The sequence below is a fragment of the Fopius arisanus genome, unplaced genomic scaffold (assembly GCF_000806365.1).
Source record: "Fopius arisanus strain USDA-PBARC FA_bdor unplaced genomic scaffold, ASM80636v1 scaffold00173, whole genome shotgun sequence".
In the NCBI taxonomy this organism is placed as follows: Eukaryota; Metazoa; Arthropoda; class Insecta; order Hymenoptera; family Braconidae; genus Fopius; species Fopius arisanus.
In genome coordinates, this window is record NW_011887912.1 from 43,554 (window position 1) to 67,926 (window position 24,373).

Below are 24,373 nucleotides of genomic sequence, written 5' to 3' on the forward strand. Positions count from 1 at the left end.
ACTTTGGTTATAAATTTTCACGCTAAAAAATTCTCAATATTTTGCGCGCTGAAATGTTTGCATCAAATATTTAGTACTGCATCGAAAATAGGCAATCGTTAAAAAAAAACTGGCCACATATTTTTTCCACCCTGGGATCGTCACCCCTTGCTCCTCTCCCGCTCGTCTCACTCAAGGAGCTGGGAAAAATGCAAGCTCGGTGGCGTTGCCTGAGAGATCGCCTAGGAAAAATATACAACACCTCTGTATACGTTCATCCATCCCTCTTTGTTCTCCTGCCTCCGGAATCATTACACCCCTGACTCTGATCTACCGCGTTATTTTCCATTCTGGGCTCTATTTTTTACTCTGAGATCAGATCCCTCGACAGTGAGGTCACATTTACTCTCATGACAAAGTCTCACATACACTTATAGTAAAATTCAAAAAGAAAATTAATTTTTCATCTCAATGCCATATATCGAGCATATTTATTTATTTATAAGTATATTTTTCTTGGGTATAATTAAAAAATGAGAGTGATTTGAGATTGAAATTTCAACGAGAATTTGTTCTTGCGTAAATATCACATCACGACAAGTTGTAACTCCCAGAATAGTCTACCGGAAAATGTTGGAAATGGTGTGGTATAAAGTGTGCAAATGATAAAGAAAAACAAAAATTCCAATTTCTCAGGTGCTCCATCTCGCCAAGCGTACACACACATATCCATAAATTTTCTTTTTATGGAGTTTTGTCACCGCCAACTCTGAAACGGCGGGAAATGAGGTTTTCCTCAGGGCAATTTGAAACGAGTTTGCCAGAATGGGTTGGGGAGGAGGGTTTGAGGGCGCTCTTGCACTCTTAATACCAAGAAAAGAAATAAGACAGCACATGAAGGAGAAAATCGAGGATGCAGAGAGAATGGAGAAGACGCGGAAAAGAGGAATGATAGAAATACGAGGATGAGATGTTGGCGGATCGGATGCTGTTTTCAAAATGAACCGATTTATCGTGGCTTTGAGGCAAAATCTTCTCTCTTTGTCTCGCAACTATGCACTTATGCAGTCCTGGATTACGAAGGCGTCCGTCAGCCTGGGGAAAGGATTTGGCTAGGGGAATGAACAACTCGGTTGCGATTGGCTCGGCAAGCGACACATTTCACATTTCGCATTAAATTAAATTTAATTTAAAAAAAAAACAACTTGGTAAAATAAAGAGGAATAATTTGATGGATTTTTTTGCAGTGATTGTTGAAATGCAGCTAATATAAAAATTAATTTTGACATAAACCCATCGAATTAATGGAAAAGTAAGAGAAAATTGGGTAAATCCTCGAAGATCGATTGTCGATGATCGAATATTGACCAGGCTGATGTGATTTGATGCAGGCACTCGTCGCATCCTCGACTCGATCTGGATACGGTAAAAATATACGAAAGGTTCCTTTCCAACTGAGCAGACATTGATTTCCAAGGAATTACTCGGACCATATCCCAAGAATCGTGAATGTGAGTGCTTTTTCCAACATGTCGGCAGGATCTAGACGAAGGATAGAGTGAAAATAAAATAAAAATGATTATCATCAAAAAGTGAATGGAAAACATCAATAACAAGTGAAAATTGGAGAAATCCTGCAGTGCACCCAACCAAAAGGCAAATCACAGCATGTGTTGAGCATGAGTGAGGGAAAATGTAATTTGCTGCACGTCGGAATGAATTTTCCAACCGAGATAAATCGATGTGAGGAGTCAACGGTTGAGACTGAACGAGTGTTTCCCTCCCATTCATTCCCTCCGATTCTTCCATATTTCCAACCCCAAGAATGCCAACAAGACGCCAACACTGTTGTGTATCGTTATTGGAAAAGCATCACAACATCGGTATATATTCTCCATTTTTCCCTATACCTCGCTTCTTTATTTTCCTCATGCCGTGCGCATGCCCCATTTAAATTTAATTAGACAAATAAGATTCTATTAGTGTAAATAATTGTGGTCCAAAAAAATGGGTATTTGGGATGAATAAATTTCCCCCCAGGGTGAGGATGAAAAATCGTGAAAAAATGGAGGAAAATGAGAGGAAAAATGAGAGCAATGTTCGGTGTAATGAAAAGCATCCCTTGGTGGTTTTTTTTTTCCCCTCTTCTTCATCCTCGAGTCCCTCTCGAATGTACTAGAGTGTATCAAGAGTCGTTCCCCATTTAGCCGTTGGCTCTGAGTATTTTAGTCGGTGTCGGAAGCAATTTCGGAGCGTCAACTTGTTCTGCTTCTCCTCCACTTGCCATCCATATTTTCTGGTGGTCATGCATTCTTAATGCGATCGTATACACTTGGGGTTCTTGTAATTCGAGGGTAAACTACTAACCCCAATTTTCAGGGACAGAGAGGGAGAAATTGGGAGGGAAATTGATGCGGACAAATAGCGAAAAGAGTGGAGGTATTCTCCTGGTGGTGCGAATGGGAATGCAACAGCGGGGCCCGTATCATAGCAAAACGAGTTAGGAATGCAACTGCCGCCGCAGAGGGTGTTACGAATGGAAACGGCCCGATAGATAACGTGCTGGGCGGTCGAGGTACGCCGAACTTTAATGGCAATTTACGATGAGCATCACGTACAGGGTGTACTGGCAGTCCCTTCACTCCTTTGTCCTCCTCGTCACCCTTTATATCATTCCGATCATTTGTGCAAAATTTACTCCCCACTGAATTTTAGCCTTGCGTCCACTCATCGGCAAATCAAGATGCCGGAGTTATATACCATCAGCTTGGCTGATATGGTGTCTGGATACGTGTCAAAATTTCGTTTTACTGTTTGCTGGGTGAATTGCAAGTTCGCCTGATTAAACCGCCCTCGATATCCCTGACCCGGAACATCAATCTCATACCACCCATAACCCACCATCTGCACATGCAATACGCGCTTCGCTGGAAAAACGATGCACGTTGTGTAATAGGAGGAGGCTAACGGAAATGGCACGAGTAAGTGAGTGTCAGTGAGCCAGTGAATGGAAAAAGATCCTGCCCTCTCGCACCCGCATTAGCATGACAAAGATGGCCGCGCTTTTGGCATTATTCTCGGTGCTGTAGATCGACACTTGCCTCGTTGAAGTTGAGGAGGCAAAATGCCACTGGAATATGTATGTCAGGTGCAAAGTCGAGGCTCACTTGGTGATTTCGGCTGGTTTGTGGCTTCAGATCTTTACATATCAACGGGTTTCCCTCTTTCGAGTGCATCTCAAAAGGGGTCGAGGGGCCGAGGGGCCGAGGGGCCGAGGGGCCGAGGGGCCGAGGGCGTTCAAACGTGTTTTGTTTGTTGACTTCTGCCTCAATGCACTTGAGAACAAGAAATTTCATCTGCTTCAGCAATGGATAAATATAAGTATATCAGTGTAAAACTGCCGTGAAATTATATTTTCTCACGAATTATTGGCATCAATACACTCACGAAGAGGAGATTTTATGGCAAGTGGAGCATCCTCCCCTCAAGTTCCTCTTTTGACCCAGTGAAACTCAATGAATATTCATTATTAATGGTATCATCGTGCAGACAGACACAGATCACGGGGGAATGATGTAACGAGGATGGTTAACTTGCCCCCCCCCCCCCCCCGCAGCACTCGTAAATTATCATAATTCCGAGGGTGACTATACGAGCTTTTCTATGCAGGACATTGGAGAAAGGTTTGAGCAAGTTCGATGAATTTAATGAGTGTCGTTGCAATTCGGGAGAGCGGGTCAAAGTTTTCTAATTATTTCCCCGAAAACGGGGACATTTTATTCTGTTCTATTGACTTGGCAGGACAATCCAGTCAACTCTTCCTAGGGAGATTAATTTCAACGGGGGATAGATACTACATATTCTCCTCCTTCTTAGCCTTGCATCCACTTGCACTTTCCACAGGGCTTAAAACATATCAAACAAAATGAGTTTGAGTTTGAAACATGTTGGCGTTTTTCATGTGGTGAATTTTTATGATTCATTGAAATCGGTCTTTGCGAATAAATTAATTCGATAAATGGTCTTGGGGAGAGAACAAGTTCACGGTTTTATTATACCCACTTATCACCGAATGATTTTTATTTTCGATCAGAGGTACAATCGAGCGATCCCGAGGGGATTATCCGCTGATCGATGCAAATGTTAAAGGGCTTATAAATAAATGGAGCCATTCAACCATCAACATACATTTTTTTTCAACCGATTGAACTCGATTTGCCAGGCAATCCTGCGCCATATTTTTACCCTCAATAGAGATCACGCGAAAAAAAAATCGTCTGTGAATACAACAGGTGATTGCATTTTCTATCAATGCATATAGAGAATCGATTGATGAGTCTTTAATTCGATTCGTTAATTATGTTTTAGATTCACGGCCTACCGGCAACCGCGCAGCCAATCGTACAGGTTGTGAGTCATTCCATTATTTCAATTTAGACCAGTTAATGGAGTTTTTTTTCCCCGCGGGTTTATTGCGGTTAATCGTCACGTGAAATGCTTTTTTTTTTTTACTAAATTTGCAGCCAACATTAAATACTTCTAGGGCCCATTAATTTTTACCCGATTAAGGGATAACACAATTTTTGTAATTTTTTTTTTTTTTTATGGCACTGACCAATCAATAGTCAATCACTAAGAGCTTTCCGTGAGAGGTCGCTGCTAAAAGGCAGACAGGATGAGATTTATGCGAAATGCGCGAGCGTGTTGGTTTTCCGGAGGATGGACATTGGTGTTTGCGGAATCGCGGGAAAAAGCCCACTGAGTCGGCGGAAAATCGGCACATCTACGGGCACATATATTCCTAGTCGGTGGTGGAATATATATATTTTTTCAAGTTTTTAATGATGAGGTGGGTACAATGGGGTGAGAAAAGAATCGAAATAGTCATGCTCCTCGAGTAGTTGTGGCATGCCGCGGCTTTTAATTACTCCTCGTTAGATGCTCTTGAAGCATGCGCGCGAATGTGCCGACGAGGGAAATCACTGAGTTCATCAGCCACTATTTCAGACATTCGCATAACGAACCAATTGATATTACCGGAGGAACATTGGGGGCGGGCAAATGGTTTAATTAAAATGTAAACTATACGGGAGAACGGTGTTAATGAGTTTAACAAACGCAATGTTTTTAATTGGGGCAAAAGTCGGGCTTTTCCGGGGAGAATCAAATATTTTGCAGAGGTTTCATTTTTTTGGCAACTCAATTAATTTGTTATTGTTGGTGAAACTTTTGGGGGAATTTAATAATTTGGTGGATAAATTCGTGTATAGATGTTTTATAATACATATATTTCTATTATGGCATTCGTTGGAAATCTGAAGAATATTTTTTAGCAAATGTGAGGAAAAGAAAGAAAAAAATTTTCCCAAAAAAAAAACATCCGTCTAGGATAGGTTGAGAGGGATGTATGTTAGGGATGTAAAATGGAAAATTTGTTTTCGCATTTGAACCTGTCTGAACAAATGCCACATATTTCTCCTTAATTCACGGCTACACAACTCTGACATTTGGCGTCACGATAATGCAGGTATGTGCATACAACATACAGACGTTATAAATCATGCGGAAGACTATAGTCGGTTTACAATGGTGGTGTACATCGTATGGAGTTTCAGTTGTTAGGGGGATAGAATATAGATTATACTGAATGGGAAAATAGGAGTACCGCCGGTTCGGTCCGGAGACGGAGTTGTGTTATTGTATGACAGTGGCTCTGGGATGCTTTGATACCCCAGTGATGTATATACATTCGACTCGAGGATTGAGGATTGAGGATTGAGGATTGAGGATTGAGAGTGGCCGTGGACCGTTGTGGTGGTTGGATCACACTGTCCGAAGATTTATGGGGAGACAGAGCTGGACCGCATATCTATTTCTAGGTGTTTCAAGTATTCTCGGGGCCATTTGTTTTACGGTATTTGTCGAATTTTGGAATCGAAAAAATTACACTGCTGAAAAATTGCAGTAGAGATTGGCCTGGAAACAAAAAAAAATAGAGCATTTATTTTCTTATTCTCAGTATATGTCGAAATCGGAGAGACATATTCAAATTTTTGTACCATCTTTTTTTTTTTTCACAGAGGTAAAACTTAATGCCAATTAATGCCTCATTTTTTGCTTTCTGTTTTATACTCACTTTCTGGTTAACCATTTCTGTGGGATGCACGTTATTATTACCTCTCAACACATTCTACAGGTATCCATTCGCTAGAGTCAGGGATATGAGTGAAGTGGACCAGGAAGAGAGGACAAAGAGGGAAAAAATAGCGTTGAAAAGTCCCTTGGTTTATAATAGACAGAGGGACGACGTTAGAAAATATAACGAGCCGAGGACAGTTTCTTCTTTCGTCCGTCCGAGGAAATGAAAGGGATACAGATGAATGTATAGAAGTTGCGAAAAGAAGAGCACCGAGAATTCATAACTCCGGTTATATAGGTTATTTAGGTTACTGTACGACCATATCTTCAACCCTCTTCCCCTTTATACCACTCCCTGCGCCCTGTTTCATCTGGCTTTTCACCTTCAAGTGAACTTCCATGTCCCCAAAGTTAGACGTGACATATTCGTGATGATTACATTCGCAGCGTCATCATTACTTGGCAACTCTACCTAAACTTCTCTTTCCGGGAAAATTGCAAAGTTGAAGATTGTTTCATCATTGAGATTATCTCTCGTGGCAATCGGCATCTGGAACAGTGGAATGTAAATTGAGTCTCTCGTGAAACCGTGAAGAAACAAACTCCAATGAATAGGACGGTTCAATCAATCGAGCCAACAGGTAAATGTTTCAATGAAGAGAAACTCATTGTCCCCTCACAATGGGAGGTTGTACTTGGGAACGGTCGAGTATTATTCAAAGGCAACGTTATACCGACATCCCAGTGGAAGAACCCATATGCAATTCTCCATTCGGTTACCAATGAAATGGGTCGACTATTCAGAAATTATGTGATTCACCAACATTCCAATCCAACATTCCACTTGAATCTCTTTCACTTCTCTTGCAATTTCTTTATTTTTTGCTATCAATGTTTCCGTTTTTCAGTGCTCTTTCCGGCGCAATTCCGATGCAATTTGGAATAACTTGGTTTTACTATGGTTGCATAAATTTTTTTTCTATAATTTTTTAATTAGCAATTAATTATCTTGATAGACTGGCAAGTGGAAAAATAAATGAACGACTCATCAACTCTGACGAGATAAAAATTTGGAAGGGCTGTGATTTTGTCTTTTAACATTTAAGATAGAAGGCGTAAGATGCCTTGGTGCATGGATGTACAATATACACCCAAAGTGGAGAACACAATCGATATTGTATACTCCAGTTGTCATCTGACAGGGGCGAGTGAACGTCCATGACCACACGTCCTGTGCACATTTTTTCTCTCTTCTTTATTTATTCTCTTATATGTATGTTTTCTTTCATCACACATAAACACAGATAAAGTTATTCGACTCTCTAATTCTCTAAGCGCTCACTGTAGCAGCCAATTATTAATTCGAGTACCATAATGGGTGTCCTCTCGCTGAATTCTCATTAATTCAATCTTATTATCTAATGAAAATCAGGCAAAGCGGTTTTATTGCGAAATTTTTTAATTTTACCAGAGGGTAAATATTTGATGAATTAATATTCCCGGTAAAAACGGCTCCGGCATTAAAAGCTGAATAATAAATAATTCACAGTGGTAACAGGAGCTTCTGGGGGGTGTTGGTCTTCGTAACCCCTGTCAATATATTAGAATTTCTTGGGGATATCTTCGTGAACTGCAGCTGCAGCAATACTCCGGTGTATATAGATCAATTTTTATTCTGTCCAAAGCGAATCGTGCTAAGTGCATGTAATGTACGAATGGGGTTGTAAATATGTACAAATATATAACTATATAGGTGGAGGGTGCACTTGGCAAGATGGAGAATTGGCTGGTGTAAGCCTCTGCGATATTCTCCCCCGTCTTGAGAGCTTTGTTAAGCTACTTACAAAGACAGATGTCGTTGGGAGGAGCCTCAATCCTCGGGCGATTCCTATTTTTTTTTTTTTTTTATGATTTTCAATTTCATTAGCTAGTCGATCTTTTTTGTTCAGCCCTAACCACATCCCATTGAGATTCCCAAAAAAATTATCCAAATTCATGTGAAAACTTGATATAAACGGAATAAAAGTTCCCACAACTCTCAACACGTCAACAACACCAACAAAATAACCAAGAAAACTCGAGACAAGCTACAGATTGGAAGTGTGTAAAGTTGATTTCAGAATTTTCCTCGAGAGCTAACACAATTTCTGGTACGTCGGTAAAAAGCCGGCTCGCCTGAGAAAATGGGAGAGAAAAAGGAAAGGGAAAGTGACAGGTGAAAACTCGACTCACCGATCTTACTTTTTTTTTCGGGGAAACAGTGGAAGAATGAATTCTCCTAATGGATTCGTTCGAGTCTCTATTCCATAAAATCTATCAGAACAAATCATTGGAAATTCTTCGAATGTCATGACCTTAGTCATTTAACAAAATAGAAACTTTTTAAAATGTTTTTCATCTTCCGCCAATTTCGGTGGGGCAGAGCGAAACTTTTATTTCTAATATGCAGAAATTTTCCAAATTTTCCAAGTTGGAAAACTTAGGAATATTCAGTATTTTTCAGGAGAAAGTTTGGCTGAAAATTTCCAACACTTTAGGAATATTGGAGGGAATAAAAGCCCGTCACAATTAACGACACAATCCCCCCTAATTCCAATTAAGTAGAAACTCTGGGTAAGACTCGGCGTTATTTGCCATAATCTTGTACTTTGTCCCTTCGCTATCTCAGTTAATGCAGCCCAGAATGTAGAGAAAATTCAGACGTATGGGTATGAGTATGAAGGCACATGTAATTCGTTTACGTGTGAGAATTCATTGAGAGAAATTGAAAAGCGGTAGTGTTGAAGGATATCTGGAAGAGGGCCGGTATTTTGAGATATGGCAGTAGTTGAACCGTTTATTGCGCATTACTACGCACTTGACTCACTATCAACCGGGGGTAATTACAAGTCGGTGGGAATAACTTTCACATGATGACCCGGTTTTTCGGCATTGTAATGACATGGTTAAGTACACTTTGAATTTCATGAAAAAATTCTACCAAATTAAATGAATTTACCACTGAGAGAGATCTCCACCTCTGAGTTTTTCCACCTCTTCCACTCGTCCAACGCACAAAATTCCACGCATGAGAAAAACTTTTACTTCCACATTCATGTTATTCTCTATTTAATATGCAGAGTACGAAAATTCAATGAGCAAAAAGTGCAGAATATTGCTCTGTAGCGTTGAACGACCAAACGACCAAATATAAAATTTCAAACGAACAACTGACGTTACATGCCGCAATGGGAATTTTCCATAGAGACATAAATTTCATCTGAACTAACGAGACATTCAGTGTGGAGCACAGTGGGCAACGAGGCGTGATGGTAATTACTCGGGTGCAGAGTTGGGTGGAAATGTGCGCTCACGGCGTCAATCCAAAACGTACGGCAAGGCAGATAGTGATTGCGTCACACCCCCCAATGATTCGACACGTTTGCAGAGAGATTCATTCCTTTGACAGCATCCGCATGATTTCCCGCGTTTGTTTGGCTGATCCATCAGTCTGCTTGCAAAGTCATCCTTACAGATTTTTCAAACAGACTTATCAAACTTTTTTACCACACTATTGTATATCAATTCATTGAAATTCATTGACAATTAAAATGTTTGAGGAGATCTGCCATCCAGAAAAATTTATCATTTAGATTAATTCCAGAGATTAAAAAAGAGGTAATTAAAGTTCGAGGAAAGAGCAGTGAAATTCCGACGGAGTGACTTTGAAAAACGCTTGAAGAAATGGAAGCTGCTCCTTTAAAAAAACCTTTGGCCCAATGATTCCCTCGGAATATACCCAATAAAAGTAACATCATCATAAAAATTTCCAGGATTACGTCCTTCATTCTGGGGATCGAGTTTGGAATGCAATTACTCCCCAGAGTTGCTTCCATTACAGCAGTTGCAATTGAACCCCCCTAGAATTTTCCATTATTTTTATCATGATTATCATGCTCGACGTCAAGAATATTTAAAAAGAAAATTATCTTGTTGCAATTCCAAAGATAATCGGCTGAGAATGAACTTTTCCGGCGAAATATATATGACTGAAGAAAAAAAAAAAAATACTTCTCCTGACATTTCGAGAGAAATATATATTTTTTTCAGTGCGTAAAGGAAGAGTAAAGGGCTGCAGCGGTTATGGCCGGCAGATATACAATGGAAAATAGCAAGGACTTGGAATACACTACATGTTCGTGCATCGATGCATTATGCATTTGACACATGTGGCCTGCACATGGCATTCGTCGGGTGTGGAATAGTGTTAGAGAGGCGGGTGAATATATGCACTTTTGTACGCCCTGACGATTCGCCATGTTCGAATGATACGTGAGGCGCATGGAGAGCTGAATCGGAAATCGGTCACTATTATACCGTGCTTTCGAGAGGAATGCCACTACAAGGTGCAATATTTATGGGGAAGGAAGCCATTTTTAGAATCAACAATTTTTCGGGGGATTGATTTTTTATTATATTATATAATTTTAAAAATTCCGTGTAATAAAAAAAGCATGGAGTAGGAAGTGTGATGGGTAGTGAGCGGAGAGATGTCTTCTCAAGTGAACGTTCCCATAACGTCGAAGCATGGCTTAGGTATGCGCTGAAAAAAAGTTGACAAAAAATGTTACACGTTTTATTTTTGAAGGGAATTGGCCATTGTGAGATATGAGATAAATATAACCCTGTAGCCCTGCTAACCTCACTCCCCATAAAATTGAAACAATAATTAATGTAATTACAGAGTAAACCGAGGTAAAGCTAGCGTTACGATGTGAAATCATTATACCTGGCTGGTGGAAACCTCAGGCACGGAAGCGCTAGAAGACTCGGCGAAATCACGAACACGTGGCGAGACGTGAAGCGGGGTAAGTGCACCCTTCCCTAACACAATATATATTTTCCATTACCCAATGCTCACTGACATGTATATTTCCAACCTGTGCACGTCGGTTAGCATCACGCTATTTTAACTTTTAAAGATAAGACAAACTATCCCCCCTTTGATAGAAAAATCCGATTATTTTTCTAGGGGGTTTGAAAAATTTCCATGACAACTTTAAATATTCCGTGCGGAGGAGAAGAAGGAGCATTTGTTTCCACCTCAGGCCATACAAACTTTTATATTGATTTTGTCTATTTCTCGAGAAAGGGAAGAACTCGGCGGAAGGGTTTGCGTGGGAAAACCCTTGGCATCGGGTGGATGCAATGCTTCCTTTTTTATCGAAAATGGCAAGCGAGGGATAAATGGAATTCAATAGAGAGTTTTTGTTTGATTTCACAGAAAAGACGTACATGAGGGTTTCACATTTCTCATGATTTCCTCGTTGTAAAATTATGCTGTGAAAAATGTCGAAAAGATAAATTTCCCACTAAAGTCGAAATTTCAGTAAAATTACAAGGGTTTTTTTGTTGTTCCGGGAATGTGGAGTCTGTGAATAAATAAATAGGATTAGCCATATTCTATAATAAACTTTAAAATCGAAATACCCAATTGAAAATTGTTCATATATTGTGCCACTTTGAAAATGAATGCTGCATACATTTGCGCTCACGCACTCCTATCCAATTTATGCCCTTCCGACCTCCCTCCCTTCATTTTCATTATTTCCGTCGAGCATGGCATTTCCTGAAAGCGTTCATAATCGTGAAAATTTAATTAAAGCCGTGACATAACTTTGAACTGAAATTCCCGTATTTTTAATTCCCCCTGTTGCGAGGGTTTCCCTATTTTCCCTATTTTTCCCGTGTTTCTATTGTGAACCGGAAAAGGCTGGGAATTACAGTTCAAGTGAAAATAAATAGAGGAGTCCAGCTCTCCCTCGGATTACGGTTGTATTTTTGTGCTATCCCTCGGGGCCATTCAATAGGTTGTGTAACGCCCTTTGAATGCAAAGAGATAAATTACGCATATTCCATAAATATTTATGCCCAGTCATCGAGCATTTTCCGACTACAGAACATTTGGGGGTTACTTTCTTTACTTATCCCTCACCCCTATGGGATTGACTGGATCGACTTATTTTAGTGTGGAATAAGTCACATCTACCTTGGACGGAAAATCTATATAGGTGGTAAACAACGTGTGCATGAAAGACGGAAATTTTCCCTCCTCAATTTTACAATTCAATGTTGCGTCGATAAATGAAGGGAGAATACTGTATCATACGTACAATTCGATGCTCTTTCTTGTCTCTCTCGTGATTCATGATGTATTGAGGTAGTGAATAATGCATTTATATAGTTACAATCAGAGATATGGTATTCAATTTGGGGAAATTTACTTTTTAAGGGATATTGTGGAGATGTGACTTTATTGTGTGTTGTGCTACTTATTTGAGATAAAAACCAAATGCGTGTCACTCAGGTGAGGAGAATAATAAAAGGGAATATTTTTATTGAATGCACCGGAACTCTTTACGATGCCCTCAGACGCCTATATTTTTTTCCATCTCCCCGTCTTTCATCACTCCCTCTTCTGAGATGAAAAACTAGGTCGTGAAAATGCAGGCGGTAACTTTGGAACTCTCATATCTGTTATCCCCTGGGCGAACAACGCGTGTACGTACTCCATATACGTTATCCCCCCGCGGCCTTCACCTATTGCCAAATGGACTTTGCTACGGGATATAATTTTTCTCTTATATGATATACCTTGAAAATTGTCTTGTCGTTTAAACCTCCACGAAATTGGGAGCATCTCATATACATTCATATAGTGGTATCATAGCCGCAGTGACATCGCTCGCAATTTTTTCAGCTGCATATTTTCCTTTCAATATTTTTTTTTAGACATTTTCATTTATTTATTTTGTTCATTTAAATTATTAAAATATTAATTTTCCGATGGAAATCAGCTTTTAGCCTGCTGTGCGTGAAGACATTCTCCGACGGCAGTACAATGCTGGAGGCGCCACCGGGTAGTCGAGAGGATCTCGTCGAGGCCGCGCGAACTCCCTGCTCACCCTCAGGTACGTAATTTTGTGAAAATACAAATTCTACAAATTCCACTATTTTTTTTCTTAAAAGTCCTTATCATTTCAACAAAAAATCTCCACCAATGCAGCGAGCACATCCGCGTGCACTGACTGCCGCTGATAAATTCCCAATTCCCACTGACTCGCTGACATTCAATTCTTCTCTGCAATAAGAAGGACTACCCCTACCAGACTCTCCCCCATTTTCAATTTCCATTAACCCCAGCCGCTCGTACTTTGTGACTCATAACCTCTCGCCCTTTGTCGAAATTACCTCCGAAAATTCGTCGAACCCAGCTCTCATGTCGAGAAAGATAAAAAAAAAAAAAAAACTCGAGCTGAAAGCCTCAATTTTCCCACTTCACCCTCGCCACTTGTTGTATTTCCCTCTTTATTTTTATCCTTTTTTTTTTTTTTGTTGAGCACTGTTATCCTGGCCGCTGACGAATATCTCGCAGAGTGGCCCTTCTGCCGAGCGAATGGAATAGAGTAGGAGAGGAGGGAGGAGAATCATTTATCGGGCGGTTCCGTACATATCGATCGATCGCAATTTTGCAAATGTCACTCCGGGATCAACTCCCCCTTTTCCCTTGGAGCTCTCATCCGGCACTCAGGCCATTTTTCATGCAGAGAGGAATCGTTCACCACCCGACCTCGAATTACTTTGATCCCAGTTGTGTTTTGACAAGCCACGATGGTGTTAAACGCTCGCTTCGGCTTGACTCACTCCTCATCATGACATGAACTTGAAATTGATATATCGACTATTACGACTTGTATCAGATTGAAAAACAGTGTTGACATCGGCTTTATTTTAATTACCACGCCATCATCACTCACCCTCCCACATTTTGCAAACTGAACTTAGTTACCTCGATCCACTCTGCGCGAAAAAATAAGAAGAAATAAATGGGCCCCTGAAAAGCCACTGAAACCGAAAAAAAAAACGCGGAAAATTGATGGAAGTAATTGACATGGTTTAGCGGGCGACCTATGCAAGCGCCGTTTAATTTTGCCGCTGGTATATCCGAGATGGTCGGAGAATGGGGGAGCGACGGAATATTGCGGGTAAATGTGAAATCGAGTACTACCTATACACGGAGAAAAAAGGTGTGATATAACCGTGAGACTAAATTCTTATTCCTTCTAATTTTATCAATTAGACTGGTCATCTTCATGGAAATATTGATATCCATGAATTTATTATGTATGTCTGTGGATTAAATAAATAAATGAGCAAATATGTCCCGTGATATTTATTTGGTTTTGCGGTGTGCGGAGGCGAATCGCTCCTCTCGATTGATGTCGATTAACATGGTTAATGCAATCCTTACGGAATCGTGTTAAGCCTTTCAATTTGGTGACATCACCGATCATCATCCAGGGCTGGGGTCTGGCAGGACAAGAAGAATTTGGCTGGGGACGCATTATCCACCTCTAGGACTTCGATACACCACCAAATGGCTGGGATTATCGATTCTCGGCGTTAACGATGATTGATGTCACTCTCATCGTGACTTCCACTTCTCTCACATTTTTTTAAATGCTTTACATTCCTGAGAGGATAAGGTGGATCAGGAGGAAGCATTTGTTTAATGGGTTTTTTCAATTTATCAAGAATTTTCTCGCAATTTTGGGCACTTACAGCAATGAGAATATACATGGTAACGTTATTTTTTTATTATTACATACAATATAATGAAATAATATTTAGGCCATTAATTTCTCCACTGAAAAATATTTTGATATTGTAGTTGTCGAAATAATTACAGTGAAATCTTGTCAAATTTGTCTTTATGCTCCGTGTATTGTTCGCGACTTCATTACGATGTTTCCACAGGTACAGTGGAATGACAATTCCTCCAATTTTCCTTTTTCCACCACTAATTATGTCGTCTAGTCATACGAATGTGTATAGCCATTCGTGCCATCCTGAGCATAATGATATTCACAGCATCGAATTACCGTATGCCCAACCTGTGGTGAATTCTCCGGGTTCTCGTCACCCTCAGGCTATTTTCTGGTACAGCCAAGAGCCAGCTCACGTCCTAAAACCCTACCCCAAGTTCAACAGTATTAAAATAATTGACGGGCTTGATAATGACAATATTTAATTCTGAGAAACAGCCACTATCGCTAATTATCTATCGGAAAACCGAGGGAGATGAGGATTGTGTATTTTTCTCCTTTCTCTTACTCCTTCGCTTTTATCTTCTCGGTATTCCTTTATGTTGCTCTGGTGGCAGTCTTTTAATGATTTCGCGTTGTACAACTCCTTTATAGAATTGAGAAAATGAATGGAGTAATCCGTGAAAAAAGGAGCTACTCTTTTTTCTTTGCTTTGTGCTTGTTAGCGGAGAATGGAAGTGCGGAAGAACAATGAGTTATATTTTCATGCATTTCATCTCCCCCAGACACAATAGGATTTTTATCTGATATTCTTTTTGAATAACGCTGCTATTAGGCAGAGAGGCAATTTAATTGAAGGGAGAATATGGCGAATGAAATATAAATTAAATAATTTAGAGGCCATCACCAGTTTGATTAATTCACGTGATTGTGTTATGTGAGAATATGATAAAGGTGGATTGAATTTTCCGATATAAAAATGGCAATTTTGGGAATTCGGAGATAATTATATAAATTCTCTGACCAGGACCTGGACATTAACGCCAGTCATCAAATCTCTCGGTAATAAAAATCATCGAGATTCCGTCGGAAATGGCAGAATGGCCCGCAGCCCCCAATGATTGTACGGAATTATGAATTATTAGTTTGACGGGGTGACGGGGGCTGCCGTCTGACCAATCGTAGAGCATTATCCTATAATTTCCATATTTATCCAATGTACAGGCAGTATTGCATGTGCATTGTGCAGATTGTGGGCGACGAACAGGTGTAATTTATACGTGATACCGATCGCTCCGATATATTGATCTGGTGATCTGAACGGTTTATCCCTTGTGACCTCCCCTTCAGCTCTTCGAATCCAAACAAAAAGCAACCCCAATGTACACACGTGTTTGCGGCCTCTGTATATTGCAGCAATTACAATTTATGAGTATTTGTTTTACGAGTGCCATGCCTCCGGCTGATTAACCCAAACTATCCCATTCAATGTTTAATTGATTAATTATTTTATTAGTCGGTTTATTATTCTCGGGTTGAGAGTTCTTCTCGGTTTTGAAAATTTCGACAGTAGAAAATGGCAATTTTTCAAGGAGAAAAGAAGATAAATATGAAGAAGATGGCCAAGTTTGATTTCCTTCGGTTTTTCTGGATGGAATAGTCAATATGAAGCCAGTCGCTTTCCTTTTCATCGATATGTAGGTTCCATTGGCCGTTGGCACAGGGAGTTTACAGACCATTCCCACCGTCCGATGAATTATTTAGCTCCGACCGACCAAGTGGCCCTCGGTGTATTTGCACGGTTGAGGTGCCCTGGCGAATGCCTCTGACCTATACAGTTATTCATTCCACCATCCTGTCGGACGAATGAGTTCTGGGGTAAATGTCTTTCTTCACTATTCAAATTATCGACTGAAAAAAAAGTCTTATTTGACTAATTTTTTTTTTCAATATAACTTTAGAAAAAAATAATGTGACTGATGGAGGAAGCGGAACGAATCGACGGAGAAACCGTTTTACTCTAATATCTAAGTGGTTATTTGAATAATTCAATGAAGTGTGGTTAACGATAATATTGAACTTCATACGCAACTCGAAGGACCAACATTATCCTCCAATATCAATGCAAATTATCGAGCTTCAACCCTCGTCACCGGAGGATGGGGTTTATGATTAGAGGTTATCAGCACTGGAATTACAGTTTCAGATTAGTTGGGGAAATGGCTAGCGCCAAAGTACAAATAATCCGCCTGAATAATCGGACCGCAATTGAGATAAAATTTCCCTTCAATTGAACTCCGACGAAAGCGAAAGGGCTTAATTCACTCAGATATAATAAAATTAATAACATCGGTGGAACATTGGAGCTGAAATTGGGCCCGGGAGACTCTTTGTCCTTCCCGCAGCCTCCTTCAATAAATTTTCAATATCCAATATGTCCAACAATCAAATTTTTTCTGATAAAAATACTCCTTCCAAATTCTGGGTATAGGAATTATTAGTCCGGTATTCTGGAACAATAGTAACGAGGATACCGCTTAATTTTTGATACAGCACAAACTCGCGAATTTCACAGGAAACAATTCGGCGCGCAGTGACTATATAGTCATGCGATATGAAGTTTCCAATTGAATTAATAAAGAATGTTCAGGGATTGTGAGATAGTTTCTCGGTGGATTCGTTATGTATATTTCCAATGGGGAAAAGGGGTTGTTCCATTCGCTGGTATCGGAACCCCACTGGGAGATATGCCGACGAAATGGAGAACTCTCAGTATGGCGAGTGTCAAAATTATTCAATTCACTCGCTCTTTTTATGAATTTTTCGAGGGAATCGTTCTGAATAATTGAAACATAAAATACTGAGTCTTACGGCATTTCCGGCCATCTATAGGTGGGCGCAAATGCATTTGATATAAATGAAAATCGAATTAAAATAATTTATTTTTATTAAAAATGGAATACCGAATATACTCGATTCGAGTATTTTTTTTTTTTTCAGTGAATGCATAAATTTTTTATATCCACTGGAAAAGTTCAATCTATTTAAAGTTGGTTGAAGGTATATTAAGCTCTGAATAATAAATAAACGAACGATGAAAGCCGGAAACGGTAGAATTTCTGGCGGCGATAAGTAGAAACGTCAGCGAGGGGAATTGGCTCTTGGATGAAAAATGTATATCCGTCTTCTCACCACACGGAAGATCGGATAATGCAGGTAAATTTATGAGTTACCCCATCCTCCTAAAATTATAGCCCTCTTCAACGATGTTGTGATTCACACATGGAAACAGCGCGACGCGTCCGAAAATCACCAACGCACTTGTGTATTTCCCCCCCCCCCCATCATGGCCATTGAAATTTCGCTTAAGGAGGCATTCCAACCTGGCGATGATTATTCCAGAGTTGCTCTCCGTTTCCACCCCTGTCGCTCGACGATGCGAAATGGATTCGATTATCCCCGGTGGAACGGCAAGTAGTTACCCGAGTTGTAGATGTTCGTTATGAATCGCGAGTGAGTTGAATTGAATTTATTATTCTGCACTGCACATAGCTCTACAGTTTCTCTCAATTTATTCTATCCCCAAATGATGTCACTACTCCTCCACCTCTCTCTGTACTTGCCTTTATTTTCCCCAGTGCCTTTCCGGGTAATGTTAATTTGAACCAATTAAAGATGATGAAAATAATTTGAGGATCGACTGAAGCGAGTAATGCTAGTCTGTTGCGGCTGGTTTTTGAGAAACATTCTATCTGTCATAGTTTGCCGTCATTGAAAAATTTTCAGATACTATTATTCATTTTTATATAGGTATGATAGTATAGTATTATATTATGACGAGCGAGATAGGCTGAAGCGAGTGTACGAGTCAAGTGGGTGAAGAGGATATGATAATTTCATTCTCGCCATTTCTTCCCGAGTGGAAAAAGCAGAAAAAGCAGAAAAAGCTTGAATCAGTCTCTAACCCTCCATTTGGTGTACACCCGTGAGGCGAATATACAGGTATAGATGGAAAACTAAATGGGCAAGGCCGTCCGGCTGAAAAGTTATCTCGCTTAATGAGATTCAAAGTAGATGGGCCGCGACCGAGTGAAAAGAAAAAACGGTTCAAGGATAAAAAATAGAAGGAAATACAACTGAGAGTTTAAAACGGGGGCGAGTCCGGTTTATCGCTTGAGCAATTTACTGGTATAGAATGAGGAGACTACTCATTCCACACATGCACCACTAGGTGTAAACATTGTTGATCTAAATTTTATCTTGAGGTTATCATTCCTCTTTCATTTATTCCACCATTTTATCGCTGCTATCACGAGCTTTTTTTTTATTTTCAGTAAAAAAAAAATGAATGTTTTCCAACAGTCAACTCGATGTGAACAAATATTAGCATTTGAAAAATGTGGATTTTGTAGTTAATTAATTTGCTTGGTAAAAGTACTTGAACAATGAGTTTCAAAAAATCTCCAACGGCTTCGCTTTTCATTGACGTAACAAGCTCCAAATGAAAATGTATCGGTACAAACGACTGGGCAAAACATTGCTACATTGAATTTCGCCGTAACTTTATACTCCATCATTGACTTCTATCAGTTTTCACAGGATTTATATTTCAATGGAAATGGAGAAGGCAGTGCTGGCTCGGTGCAATGAAACGCTGAGAGAAACGAGGGAATTTCCATAGAGATAACCATCGGAAAGCAGAAGAGTACTTCGTTTTTTTTCACGTGTTGCTATGAAAAACAGCAATTTCCGCGGGTTTAATATCAATTTGAACTCGTCAAGAGAGTACTCCAAAATATTATAATTGAAATGCCCTTTTTCCGTAGTTTTACGAGTTTTGCATTAGCGGATATTTTTTTTTTTTCGAGCACATATTGTGAGAAATAATTATATGAAGCGGTGTAATTGATAAGTTGCTGATGGTTCAATTTTTGTTGAGCCCCAATTGTCGAGATAAAGGAAAAATGTCTTGATTTGCCAACGATGCAATTGAAGTTGATTCCGAGAAAATGCAAGTAATGAAAAGACAAGAAACTTTATTCCCAAGTATTTTTCAGTGTTTGCAGATTGAAGTGTTGGGAAATGGAACATCATTCGGAATCCTCGAGAGTGTTTCCGCTGATGCAGTGCACTCGTAGCTTCATCTAACCACAACTACACGTCGTACATTCACTCGAGGCGTGTTATATTTATCAAACAATCTGCAACAATTCCAGTTACCTCTCTCCCCCTGCACTCAAGTACCGGAGGGCCTCTCGTCCGCTACTCCAGTCAAACTAATTTAACTTTTCTCCACTGTCTTCGTGTGTTTCAGATCTGGACAGTATGCTCTACAGCTACACCAATGGAATATATGTGCTGGATCATACGCCCGAATCCATGCCGGTGAGCAGTTGATCAAATTTTCACAACTTTTATTTTCGCCGAGACAGTTGAAGAGTAGTTTTTCCAAAATTGTCTACAAACTTCAGATCGTTAACTCTGAGCGCTTTTAAGAGGATTACAATCCATGGGGACTTGGCGATAATTGGAATTATCGGCGCAGGGGGAGTTTATTTTCCCTTTGTTTAATCCTTTCGTTTTTAACTCGATTTTTTACCAATAATTAGTATTTTTAGGTAGATAAAAATTCAGTTGCTGAATACAATTTGGATGTCCTTGTCGATTGCAATAAGTCCGAGTGATGAAAGTATTTCAGGTACGAGATATTCTCTTGAGTTTAAAAGAGAATAAAGAGCCATCGACTCGGGAATGTCGTGCTCCTTCCATTCAGAGCTCTCCGATGATAAATAAAATGAACAAAATCCACGGTACAGGGTTAAAAATTGGGGTAATTGAAGAGTGGAGCAACTGGGAGCAGCTTTTATCCCCGTGTGCAATTAGTGATGGAGTCTGGTTTGGATTGTAGGAAATTCCCCAGGCGTGCAATGTCCATATGCTCACGTGGTACTGGTTCACCAACAAATGGTATTGGTTGGACTGATGAATGAGTTCAATGCACTTTATATATTTTCCCCTGCACTCAGATAATCAATAAAATGCCGAGTTTGGAAAATAGTCCCTGATTATATAAGTCACTCCGAATATTTAAAATTTTGCATTGTTTTCCAAAATATTCCATGTGAAAAATGATAGAGTCAACGATGTAGAGTTTTCAGTGAATACCTCTTCGAGTTTCATATTCCCCTGATAGCTTTTTGAAAATTTTGAATTTTTCAATTTCAGTGAATACCTGCTGGAATCTCATGCTCCCCTGATACTTTTTCAAAAAATTTCGAATTTTCGAATTTCTGTGAATACCTATTTCTGAGATGGCCATTTTGAGGTGTACAGCTGTGACAGGAGAGGCCAAAAGCTCGAGAAAAAGCGGAAACTGGAGCCATCGTGGTTATCGTTCGACTTTCCGCTTCACTTGCTCGACACGATCCGACCATATAGCCCTTGTACCTTCGCAACCATAGCTATACCACGGGTTTTCACTTGTCTCACCGTTGCTTCCTAACAACCAAACTCATCCAAGTTTAACGTATCAGGCAAAATTAATCTATAGGGGATACCGATGCTTTTTCAACCTTCCAACCGGCGCACGATCCATTTTTCAACAAACTGCTGCACTAAATTTCAATTCTAACGGCTTTATCGAGAAAAAAATTTGAAATATCACCAGGATAGATTATCGAGCATCTCCTGTTATATTTTTAAGAGAGAATTTATTGGGCCGTGGAAGTTATCATTAATTTCATTTAAGTGGTTATTGAATGATTAGAGGAATTAGCATATATCAAGCCTGTATTGAATATATTGTTATATACTTTAAAGTACCCTTCAAGGCTATCCAATTGAGCGAAATTATTTTGGTTTGAAGGACATGGATATGCTACAACTATTCGCATCACCAGCTGGTCGTGCCCTGGTAACAGCCGATAACCACAGACGGCGTAGAGGTCCAACCTCGACGTCCTCATTGTCGAGGGAGCCGACATCGCGATCGAAAAATTCCAGGAGAAATACAGCGACGAGTAGGTCCATTGGTACACCGAGCCCACCCGCTAGACAGAGAAAATCCAGTACCGAGCTTTACAAGGAGGCTGTCGAGATACTCGGGCTCACATGTTCCCTCACCGACAGCTGCCGATGCATCGAGTGCCAAGTGATTTATCTCTTTATTACGCCTTCCCAATTCGATCGACACTTTTTTCATTTTTTTTTCCCCTTTCATTTTCTCCCTTCATATTGCCAATCGATTTATTCCCTTTATTGAACTCTCTTGTCTCACCCACTATCATTTATCATTTTTTAATTTACAAAATCAAATGTATTCTCCGGAACATGAAATTTCAAATGATTTGTGTTTTTTTTAATTTAGTAAATTCGCTTTCAATGTGCTTAATTGAATTGCCACGAAAATCGAATGGGCCATTTATTGTCAAGCACCTCGTGGCTTGAAGTTTCTGGACAAGTGTTGGTCCAACTGGCCTGCCTTTATCCAATTCATGCCCAACCAACTCGCACGTACCCTGTGCCCACTTACCCTCGAGTGTACATTAGTGCACACAGGATGGATCGACATCCATGACTCGATGGCAATCGAATTAACTGTTCGAGTAACCGTTTTCCGAGCTTCTACAAGTGCTCAGAGCCACAGTTACGCTCCAACTGAGATCCTTCCTCCATCTTCGGGATATAGTCGCCCATTCGCTTCCTCCATTTCGTACTGCAAAGTCCTTCGTATATTCACTGCACCCTCGTAATCATTATCTTGGGAATTTTCACTTCAATTGCTTCATCAATGGTCTTTTTTCAAATTAAGTTCATCTAGGACGAGAAAAATTTATAGCGCTACTTAATGTATGTATGTATTTATGTTTTAGCACCATTTGTCTAGTACACTGTGGTGAATTTATTATTCAGCATGAGCATAAAAATTCAGATGACTTTATAATTGAAATTTCATGGAATTAGCTATTTCCATCAATTACACAATAAATTTTTGTATCCTCAATTAATGCTGATAATGACCGATATATTCTCAATTCCCCCTGACAATAAATATAAACAAATCTTTTCAGAGCAATTACTTCGACTTCGACGACGACTGCGGGGAATCGAGATCAGAGCTAGCGGCAGGAACACCAATACTTCTAGATCACGCTTTGTCCCATCCGTTGGCTTGCTCTATACAGTAGTCGGAGGCTAGCGTCCCATTGGAGAGAGATCCGTAGCCCCTAGGAGTCTCGATCGATCTGTCAGTGGTTTCTCCGCGGGTGTGGACGAGCCATTTCTCTGCCTCGAGGACTTTACCCGACTTCTTCATCCTCTCATCGGCCTCTCACCCCGTCTCCACCAGTAAGAAGTGCGTCTCGAGTGGAGGAAACTTGTCAAAATAAAAATAAATAAATAAATAAAAATAAGTCGTCGTCGCAGAGGGTGGTACCACGGTGTCCGCGAGGTGCATTGTCACGCTCGTTTTTTCTTATCAATTTGGGAATGTATCGACGCGTTGGTTGCCTCAATAAATGTCAAAGTTGAAGGGACCGAGAGAATGAGGAGTGAATTTCCAGAGGTGGCGATGACGGAGATGAAAATTTCATTAATATCGTGAGAAGTGGCGACTCCAAGAGAAAAAGTCAATAGATTTTTTTTTTGTAGGGGCTCAGCTTCTTTACAAAGAATGCTTATTGATATTTCATCATAAAACCACTGGTTGTTGACATATTCAAAGAAATCATTCATCTCCGTCTGGTCTTTGCTGAATAAAACGAGAAGAAATTTAAGAGAATAAATTTCATGGCCTATCCCCTCATGGAACTATGAAAAATTCTAAATATCTCTAACGCCCATAAATCCTAGATCAATTAGCCAATACTCCCTCTCTTCACCTTCCCCTCTCCCCGTTTTTATACGATATGAAGCTTCCCATTCTCTCTTATTTTCCACTCCATTAAAATTCCCAACAGCTGCAGTACGTGCCAAAAATAAACGCAAAAAGCCGAAGGAAATTGAAAGAGAGCTAAATAAAATCAATTCCTCCAAAAAAAGCAAATGTACATTATTAATTAAATAAACGAGTGCCAAATGAACAGGAATTTCAGACCCCCCCCCCCCCCCCCCCCTAATGGGGAAAAACCACACAGAGAGAAATATTCCGTGAAAAGTATGGAATAATTCCCGTAATTCTCAAATTTTACAGGAATAGAGTACAAGAAATGGTAATTTTTGCCAGTGAAGTAAAATAGTGGAGGAACTTGTCCGCTGAAGTAGAGCTCATTGGAATTACAAGCCCCTTTGACAAATTTTACTGAATTTTTCTCTGGATGCAGCAGAAATTCGCTAAATTAACCAGTTAACACATCTGACATATACGATCGGTTCCAACACACGTTAATAATACGTATAGACAATGTGTGAATAATGCCGAGTCATCAGAGCGTTCATGCCCCTCCTCTCCACCCCATTAAATCCACCCCCAACCCCTTTCCAGCCAATGCAAGCATGAACGAGCACTGTGCAGTCGTAATTAACGGACACTTGACCGATAAGTACTCACGCACTGGAGCGTCAATCTCAATTGCATTCAGATGCGATTCATCCAGGAATGAATTCATTTTTAATGATGAAAAATGAAAAAAAAAAAAAAACAAGTGAATTAAACTATGAAAGCTCATTTGTAT

General features: G+C 39.9%; 1 protein-coding gene across 3 annotated transcripts in view; it reads left to right on the top strand.

The window, feature by feature from the left end:
• Window positions 1-23,781, top strand: part of LOC105272418 (uncharacterized) — a 30,733-nt gene extending 6,952 nt beyond the window's left edge. Inside the window, exons 3-7 of one of the 3 annotated variants that reach the window (XM_011314538.1) lie at window positions 10,841-10,964; window positions 12,954-13,067; window positions 20,017-20,087; window positions 21,568-21,852; window positions 22,772-23,781. In XM_011314538.1, coding sequence (XP_011312840.1) covers window positions 12,998-13,067; window positions 20,017-20,087; window positions 21,568-21,852; window positions 22,772-22,888 — 543 coding nt within the window. In that variant the 5' untranslated portion in view covers window positions 10,841-10,964; window positions 12,954-12,997 and the 3' untranslated portion in view covers window positions 22,889-23,781. Of the gene's footprint in view, window positions 1-10,840; window positions 10,965-12,953; window positions 13,068-18,661; window positions 18,705-20,016; window positions 20,088-21,567; window positions 21,853-22,771 lie in introns of those variants that run through there. The other 2 variants (XM_011314539.1, XM_011314540.1) reach the window with 2 other exon arrangements.
• The last annotated feature ends 592 nt before the right edge of the window (window positions 23,782-24,373 follow it).